The 9,307-nt window shown below is 38.8% G+C and overlaps 2 protein-coding genes across 2 annotated transcripts; one reads left to right on the top strand and one right to left on the bottom strand.

The window, feature by feature from the left end:
• Positions 1–260: 260 nt before the first annotated feature.
• On the bottom strand, positions 261–4,620 carry nkiras1 (NFKB inhibitor interacting Ras-like 1). The gene is made up of 3 exons (XM_060865718.1): positions 4,485–4,620; positions 2,522–2,763; positions 261–1,180 (listed from the first exon to the last, which is right to left on the bottom strand). Exons 1-3 carry the CDS (start codon positions 4,576–4,578, stop codon positions 938–940), a joined length of 579 nt encoding a protein of 192 aa, XP_060721701.1. The 5' UTR covers positions 4,579–4,620; the 3' UTR covers positions 261–937.
• A 1,978-nt stretch (positions 4,621–6,598) lies between these two features.
• Positions 6,599–9,307, top strand: rpl15 (ribosomal protein L15). Its single transcript, XM_060865715.1, has 4 exons — positions 6,599–6,740; positions 7,740–7,921; positions 8,072–8,208; positions 8,950–9,307. The coding sequence occupies exons 2-4, from the start codon at positions 7,750–7,752 to the stop codon at positions 9,253–9,255; spliced, it is 615 nt and encodes a 204-aa protein (XP_060721698.1). The 5' UTR covers positions 6,599–6,740; positions 7,740–7,749; the 3' UTR covers positions 9,256–9,307.

Below are 9,307 nucleotides of genomic sequence, written 5' to 3'. Positions count from 1 at the left end.
GTCAGTATTGACTGTATTGAGTATTGACTGACTGCTACAATAAACCAGTATCTGTATTGATGCATCCCAGCGATTAGATTGTTCACATAAAGTGAAAGTTGTTTTTTTTTTTTTTTTTTTTTTAAAGCAAAACTAAAATAAAAAAATAAAGTAGGGCTATAAATGTCAACTTGGATGTAATGTGTCCTTGTCAGTGAATAGTTCAGGAACTGAACAATCTGTTTATTATACACTTAAATAAGGTTTGTGAAATAAATGTGTACTCAGGAGTTGTGGAATTTATTTTACAGACTACAAAAAAAAGGTTTGAGAATCACTGCTTTGAATCATACAACATATCTGTACACTGCTGTAACAATAACCATAACATTCCACTGCCAGATGTCCCGTTTATCACAGCTTACATTTATTAGCTTACTTTTCCTTAGTGTTTAATAACTGATTTCCTTAAGACTACGTACGAGTCACAAAGCTGTGCAACACTACGGCGAACGTGATTCTCTTCTCTTGCTCTCATCACACACACTTAAGCAGCTTAGTAAACAAAATAATACATTTTTACCTATTGATTTAAACAGCGTTAGGCTAAACTGCTAAACCAAGCTCAGTACTTTCGTTTTCATTAAAGGTTCTCTAATGTGTCGTTAAAATACTTTTGGAAGCTCGGGTTAAACCTCACATGAAATGAAAGCACTTATGGCAGTTTTGTATAGATGCCTGACCTGCTGAAGCAGCTTATAGGAAGCATTATAGCATTACAGATTCCTGATTTTGTATTATTACACTAAACGCTATTATCAGCCACTCTGCTGTTCTATTACTCAACTCTAAACCGCCAGACTTAACGGAATCATCCACAGCTAATCCAGATGTGTGCGCCTGCAGCCGTCTTCGCGTGGCAGCGACCCTCCGGGTGCCTTTAAGTAGAAACTCCAGCTCAGATATCGTTGGAGGGAGTCCCCTTGCTCTTGCGGCCGGGTAGAGGAAAAGCCGATTTGCTCTGAGGCTGAGTGAGGCGGCTAGTGAGCGTGGTGAAGGGCTCGATGAGAGAGCTGCGCTCGGTCACGCTCACCTCCCATAACTTCACTTTCTCAGCCCGAGCCCACTGCTGAGCCACTTCCTGTTCTACTTGACGCTGGTCACGCAGGTCTGCCTTGTTACCCAGGACGATCACCATCACCTGTTCACGTAGAGACCACAAACAAAAAATCATTGCTGAAGGTTCTTAATAATAACCTTAATAAAAAATATCTTTGGTTTTATTTATACTCATACACCACCAGGGCATTTTATACCAATTACAGGACAACTTTCCATTTCTAAATGTCACTTAATGCTGTAGAAACCTTAACCCAGTGTTTACTTATCAGCCTTTTTTCCCCTTTTACTTATCTATCTACCTCCATTCTGAAGACTCTTACTATGGAAAACATACTATGATGCTGATGTTTCCATAAATGCTTAAAAAAAATCACCTTACAAAATAACTTCACTTCTCTCATCCTAGAGTGTTACCTAAATATTACGATTTTTTTTTTTTAAATCCGTGTTTGCACCTTGTACAGGATTCCCTCAGAGGTCGTCCTTCCTGGTGCTCGCACACGCACACAGCCCCGACATCAGAGCATGAAAGATCAGAGATCCTTCTTAACTGCTGAATCATTGCTGCTGATGTAGAAATGCCAAATATTGATCCTAAATGAAGCTGCATAGACAAGCCTGTTTTTTTTTGGTTGTTGAAGTCAAAACCAAAATGGATGTCTTTCTTAAGCAGTTTTTCCCTGTGGGTTAAACTGCCTCTTTACTTGCCTCCTTTTACGTGAAAGGCAACGATCCAACATTCATGCAGCTTTCTTTTTGCCCAGTGGTAAATGCTTTTTGGTTTAAAATGCTTGCCTGTGTTTCGATGTAATGTGACAAGCTTGCTGGTGAAATAATTTTCTTGTCTTAACTGTGTGACGTTTAATAAAGTTCTCAGACTCAGTAGTGATACAGAAGGGCATCTGTCCTGTAAAGAACTGACCAAAAGCACTAGGTTTAGTGTCATATCTATATCTGAGGTATTCGATCTTAAATCGTTTTAAATGTGCTAAGAAATGAAAGAATTAGACGTCAGTATTGCAGCTGATTTAATACATTTAAGTGCATATTCCTGTTATGTCGTTGAAGACGTGGTGATATAACACACCGCCCGAGCCTACTTTCATCATGAATCCTAATATCACCAGCAGCTGTCACTGGTGCTAGACTGATGTTACTGCGGGACTCCAGGAGGTTTTTCACTACATGTGACACAAAGAACTTGCCAACAAACAGGTAGTTCATTTTGCCTTTATGTTAAATATTTACTTCTGTGTATATGTATATAATACATGTATGTATAAACCGATTCATATGATTCTATTGTTTTCTTCCTGCACTTTATTACATTTAACACACTGGTGTGATGATCCATGATGATAGACCTGAACTCTGAAATAAACCGGTCACATAAACCTGGCATGCTTCCTGTGATCCGTACCTCTTTTTTGTCCCTGGATTTGTCGATTTCCTTCTTCAGGATGTCAACTTTCTTGAAGGACTCCATGCTGTCGACGCTGTACACCAGAACAAAGCCGTCAGCCACTGAGTAGTAGTGTTTCGGCAGCTCCTGGCCATCGTGGAGCCCTCTGGTGTCGTACAAACGTAACTGTTCTCTCACGCCGCGGTCCGTCTCTACGGAGGCCACGTAGATGTCCTCCTGGGTTTCATTTGTTTCAGCACCTAAACAGTAAAATGGAAACTTTAGCTGTACAAAAAAAAAAAAAGCTGTAGATGTACAAAAAACAAACAAAAAACACTGTATATATGTTTATGACTAATGAATTGACTCCTAAATGACCTGGATATCAATCATCATAATCAGTATGTGAGCTACACCTGTGGGCGTGTGGTAGCTAGTGGTTAAGGTGTCGGGCTACCAAACAGAAGCTTGTGAGTTCGATCCCGGGTCCACAAAGCTGGCACTGTTGGGCCCCTGAGCAAGGCCCTTAACCCTCAATTACTCAGTTTTATGAGATAAAATGAGATAACGTAAGTCACTCTGGATCCAGATAAGGGTGTCTGTCAAATGCTGGAAATGTAAAAGTATCTTAAAAAGGATTTATTGATATCCTGAGCTGATCTTTTTTTTAATGTCATGTTGATCAGTTTTCACTTTGCTTAATGGATTCCTACATTGCTCATGATACTCCTCGTTCATCAAGCTGCATAAGAACGGATTTGTGTAAATGACCATGACATTTTTTTTATATAAACGCTCGTATGAATATTCATACGTCACACGATTTTCGTCTCATGTTCGTCTTTGGTGCGTAAATTTACGATATAAGAAAACTAAACTTCGAAAACTTCGACTTCATAAGATATTTCTCGATTACTGCACTTTCATATATTTTATGTAAGATGCTTTTTAAGAAGATGCTTTTATCCATGAGAGTTATAGAAGAGCTTTGGAGTCTAAAGATGCTTATTATTTTTTTATTTTTATTTTTCATAGAAATGTGGGCCAACAGAAACCTGTAAATTCAGACTGTAAATAAAGAAAAAGTTCTTTCTGTCTCAGCACCGTAAACTGTAAATAAATGCCTAATCTGATGCATGATTTAACACTCACTTATTATTATTAGTTTTTAAAATATTTTAATGGAATAGAAGCGAGTTAAAATAACTTTCTCTTCGGGTTTTCGAGCCGGTCATTATTTATGCTCACGTCTATCTGACCATTTATGGAGTTTTGTGGGTGTGACAAACAAGCGGTGTTGTGCACGTGCTCTGTAACTTACTGCTGATTGGCCTTCATCGACATACACGTGCAAGTCATCCATACTGAAACACTTCAAATGAAAATATTTTCGATGTTTCTGAAACACCTTAATCAAGCCTGAAATGGCATTTCAGTGATTTAGCATTCTCTCAGCTCCTCATGTGTACACTGTGCTTAAACAGATCAGCTTCCAAAGCTTCACACGGTGCTGTGTTCGTCATCATGAGATTGGCGAGTAGCCGATAACTGCGTCACATATAATAGCTGCATTGCATCTGGATCTTTGAGTCCAGAGTTTAATGTAGTTACTACATCATTGTTTTTTTTGTGTTGATATTAAACATTGCTGGGAAATATTTCATGTTTTTTTTTGTTGTAGCTGACACTGAAACATGACCTTTATAACACTTTTGCTTTGCCAGCGAAAAAAAAAAATCAAGCAGATTCAGGTCACATCATACGTCAGAATGGGGATAAAATGTGAGCTCAGTGTCTTAAACTTTGGTATAGTTTATTACCAGATGAGCTGGTTTGAGTATTTCAGGACATTATACTGTTGGTCAGAAATCAGTGCTGCGAGTCTCTGTGTGATGATGCAGTGTGTGATGTGCAGTACAGTAAAAAATAGACATTTCAGAAAAGTGTTTCCCCATATTTATGTATGAAGACCAGAACTGACCTGCAGTATGGTTTCCGTACAGTAACTGCTCGAGAATCGCCGTTTTACCAACAGAGGCCAAGCCACATACCACCACCTTACAGCCTTTACCCATAATACCCTTGGAAAATACCCTACAAAGAGACAAAGAATAAGAACGGTCAACTAATTCTCAGTGACGACCAGCAACAAGCAGGAACGATCAACCTGAAAAAAAGTCTCATGGAATAGTTTGATCCATGAGTGTATTTTGAAATGTTGAAATGCTTCGCATAGCCCAGTGAAATAACAACATCTGGAGAACAGTCGAAAGACAAAAAAACGAAGGATTTTTACAATCGTCTGTCGACTTTAATGAGGACGATATCCAAGACCACCAGATGCCCCGCACATTTTTGAGTCAAGGTCGAACATCAGTGGTGATGGGGACAGAGAGAGTCATTACTGAGAGGTATATGACACGTCTGAATAGTAGTATGGAGAATGTTAAAACCTTAACGTCGTATAAAGACAGGTTCACATGCGTAATCAGTCTCATGTCCAACTGTGTTATCCTCAACCAAGTGGTGGTTAGGAAATGGAAATGAACGCACAACCAAAAACACACAGAAGAGCCATATGTGCTGCTACAGAGGCTGTAATTTGGTGTGGTACACACTACCCTAGGGACGGGACATGCAGTTTCTAGAGTGGATTTTATTCCACATACACAAGAGTAGCAAATAAGCATTTTAATACAATTAAACTTTTAGTATCTTTATTATGTATCATTACTATTTTACTAATGTTTTATTTTAGCAACAAACAAATTGTAACACCCTTACAAAAAAAACAGCAATTATGATGTAGTGTGTCTGTCACTTTAACATCAAGACAAAGACATAGACATGTACATATATATATTTCTTTGCACGTTTGTCACACTTCAATGTTTCAGATCATCAAACTAATTTAAATATTTGTCAAAGATAACACAAGTAAACACAACATGAAGTTTTTAAATGAAGGTTTTTATCATTTGAGGGAAATCAGAATCCAAACCTACATGGCCCTGTGTGCAAAACAACCCACCCCCCCCCCCCCCCACACACACACACACACACACACACATAAATAAGACCTGACTGACAAAGTGAAGTAAACCAAAACATCCTCAAAAGCTACACATCCCGCCGAGATTTGAAGAAATTCAGGAACAAATGAGAAAGAAAGTCATTGAGATCCATCAGTCTGGAGGTTATAAAGCCATTTCTAAAGCTTTGGGACTTGTAAATCTTTTAATCTTAGTAACAGTTGAGTTGTCCAGCTGGAAGAAGCCATGCAGTATTAACAGTATATAACTGTTTAATAATAATAATAATAATAATAATAATAATAATAATAATAATAATAGTGAATTTTGCAAATCAGTGTTTTTTTTTCACTCTTAAATGTCACAGCAATTTGTATAATATATATATATATATATATATATATATATATATATATATATATATATATATATATATATAATTTATTAATAATATTTAATATTATTTTTGGCATTAAAAAACTTGTCAACAAGGTGGGAATACAGGCTAACGTTAGCATCCATGCTAACTGTACCTCAAGCATACGTTATAGGCATGTTTTATAAAATCAAATCATTTCATTTACATATTTATTCCTTTATTTATTGCAGGATTTATTGATATAATACCTTGCGTTAGATTTGATGCTAAATGCTGTCACTATTTCCATCCCATTACCTCTGGCTAAAGGTCAATAATCAGATCAACACTAAAGCAGATTTATAAACACAAAACACAGGTTATTAACGTCAGAAACAGCTTATTTATTAAACCCGAAAGCAAACATATAAACCGTAAAGTCTCATTCGACCTGTCAGGATGTGCTAAGAGCTAAATCTCTATTATAACACACACACACAAAAATCAAACGTACCCGTCTCACAATGATGACATCAGTCCTGTGCGACACTCCTGCTTTGTTGACGTTACCGATTTTATATCAAACTATTTAATCACTTCAGGGTTCTTATTTGTCCCTATAACGATAAAAGAAACGTGGATAAATATCATCAAAATCGTTCTTATTCTCGTGTTTCTTCAGTGTTGCTTTAATAAGCCGTTTATTTCCTCACTAAAACACTAAAAAGCATTAAAAACTACATTTCCCATCTATAGGAACTACATTTTATACCGGAAGTCCCTTCAGGAGCTTATCATAAGGCATTCTGGGTAACCGCTTCTTTCTTTCCGGTTTGTACGCCATCATGTAAGAAAAGCTTTTGAATTTCTCTCAACTCCGAATCCGTTATAAATCTCACACCAAACGACGCCATCGACGTTTATTAATGTTTATATCCGTCCCTGGACGTCTTAGTGATAGTGTTTACGTCGCTGTTTATCCGCTAACACGCAGTTTTTATGTGATATTTAGACTTTATGTGATTGTTAGCATCTTTGCTAGCTGCTGTGATTAGCCGCGTGTGGTTTGTTTATATTAAACACGTTTAACACGCGTCGTGTCGTGTGTTTAAGTGTTATTAACGTGTGCTTTCGCTTATTAAAGCGTATTTGGTTGATATTTTGTTGTCTGCTGCGTGAATGCTGATGTGGAGTGTCACATGGTGACGGACGTGAAGTCTGCTGTGTGTTTATGAGCTGTTAATAAAACAAAACGCTTTAAATACGAGTTTGTGTAACATCAGCAAGTTTGGAGACCTGTGTGGCTTCCAGTCGGAGTTAAAACAAGAGTCTAAAACAAGCCTGACGTGATTATGGGGTTGTGACATTGAAACAAGTTTAGAATTAAAGTGAACTCGTGTGTTGTGTAGACACTGTGTGTGATGTTACACAGGTTTGTGTGTGTGTGTGTGAGAGATATTACACAGGTTTGTGTGTGTGTGTGAGATGTTACACAGGTTTGTGTGTGTGTATTGTTATAAAGGTGTGTGTGTTATGATGATGCACAGGTGTGTGATTTTACACCGGTAGAGGAAAGTTAGTTTCTTTCATGCAGACAGACTAATAAAGAGTGGGGAATAATTCTGTCCTATGATGAGTGTAAAAGTATTTCAATCTGAAAGATATATAAGATGTGATTAGATAAGATTACCTTTATTTGTCCCACAATGGGAAAATTTGTTACAGCAGCAAAGAGAAAAAATGCAAATATATAAAAGAATAATAGACATAATATAATATACAGTGTATATATATACAACAATGTAAACAACAATGCTGATTCTTTTCTGTGGTGTCTGTTTTGCAGTTGAGGCATCATGGGTGCGTACAGGTACATGCAGGAGTTATGGAGGAAGAAGCAGTCGGACGTGATGCGCTTCCTGCTGCGTGTCCGTTGCTGGCAGTATCGCCAGCTTTCTGCCCTGCACCGTGCTCCCAGACCCACCAGACCTGACAAGGCACGGAGACTGGGCTACAAGGCCAAGCAAGGTGTGTGTCCGTCTTACGCATGTTTACACCAGACCGCTTCACCTTCTTTTTTGGGATTGGGATTGATTTTTTTTTTATTTTTTTTGTCCACTTTTGTAAACTTCTGGTTTAAAGTTCTTCCTGTTTCTGATGCGGTTTTCTTGCTCACAGGTTACGTCATATACCGGGTGCGTGTGCGCCGTGGTGGTCGTAAACGCCCCGTGCCCAAGGGTGCCACATACGGCAAGCCTGTGCACCACGGTGTCAACCAGCTCAAGTTCGCTCGCAGCCTGCAGTCCGTCGCTGAGGTACATTCATTTTCAGGAGCTTGTCAGACTTTTCAGATGTTTGTGCACAATGATATAGCCATTTGAGCCCCGTGACAATGTTCCAGAGAGGCTTTGCCACTCTCATGGTGTTATATGGTTTTGTGAGGAAACTAAACGGCACTCATCACGGATGGTTGGCAAGCTTTTTATCTAACAAAAGACAAACGGGGTGGAGTTTGTATGACCTGCAAGTTGAACGTGCATAGGTGTAAAATGCCCACTTGCTACTCAAGCTAGGTTCACGCAGTGATTTTACTTCTGGTTGGCATAATGTTTCAGTGGGTGGAGCGACAAGCATTCTAAATCTTTTTTTTTTTCTTCCCCCTAAAATAAATCATGTTCACTCTACTTCATTTCCACTGCTAGTCTCTGCACTGAGTTGCTCCAGATTTGCATAAAATTCAACTTTCCTCAACTGACATGTCACTGGATTCACCCACATCTAGTCACCAATGTCTCATGATATTTGTGATAATCATAATGTTGCTAAACCTAAAATGTTTTATTAAAAAAATAAAAAATTACATGAGCTGTTTAGTTGTAACTAAGGTGACTGTTGTGCCAGAGGGACTAAAGTCACTTTGGAAAAAATGTGTGGAGCATAAATTAAACCAGTCAGTAACTTTTATTTATTTATTTTTTAAATATTATTAATTTGTGCTTAAAAAGATTATTTGGTAAGCAGTGTATAAAAGGATGGTTTTTCCTCCTCCCCTTCAGGAGCGTGCTGGCCGTCACTGCGGAGGTCTCCGTGTGCTGAGCTCCTACTGGGTGGGTGAAGACTCCACATACAAATTCTTCGAGGTGATTCTGGTCGACATCTTCCACAAAGCCATCAGACGCAACCCTGACACACAATGGATCACGAAGGCTGTGCACAAGCACAGGGAAATGCGTGGCCTCACGTCAGCCGGCAAGAAGAGCCGTGGTTTGGGCAAGGGCCACAAGTTCCACCTCACCATCGGTGGCTCCCGTCGTGCAGCCTGGAGGAGACGCAACACTCTGCAGCTGCACCGTTACCGCTAAAGTGTGTGTCGCACATCTGTACATTCAGAATAAAGTACCTTTATACGGTCCA

This window comes from Tachysurus vachellii, chromosome 3 (assembly GCF_030014155.1).
Source record: "Tachysurus vachellii isolate PV-2020 chromosome 3, HZAU_Pvac_v1, whole genome shotgun sequence".
Classification (NCBI taxonomy): Eukaryota; Metazoa; Chordata; class Actinopteri; order Siluriformes; family Bagridae; genus Tachysurus; species Tachysurus vachellii.
The sequence above is the reverse complement of the archived record's forward strand: the minus strand, read 5'-3'. Positions and strand labels throughout refer to the sequence as shown.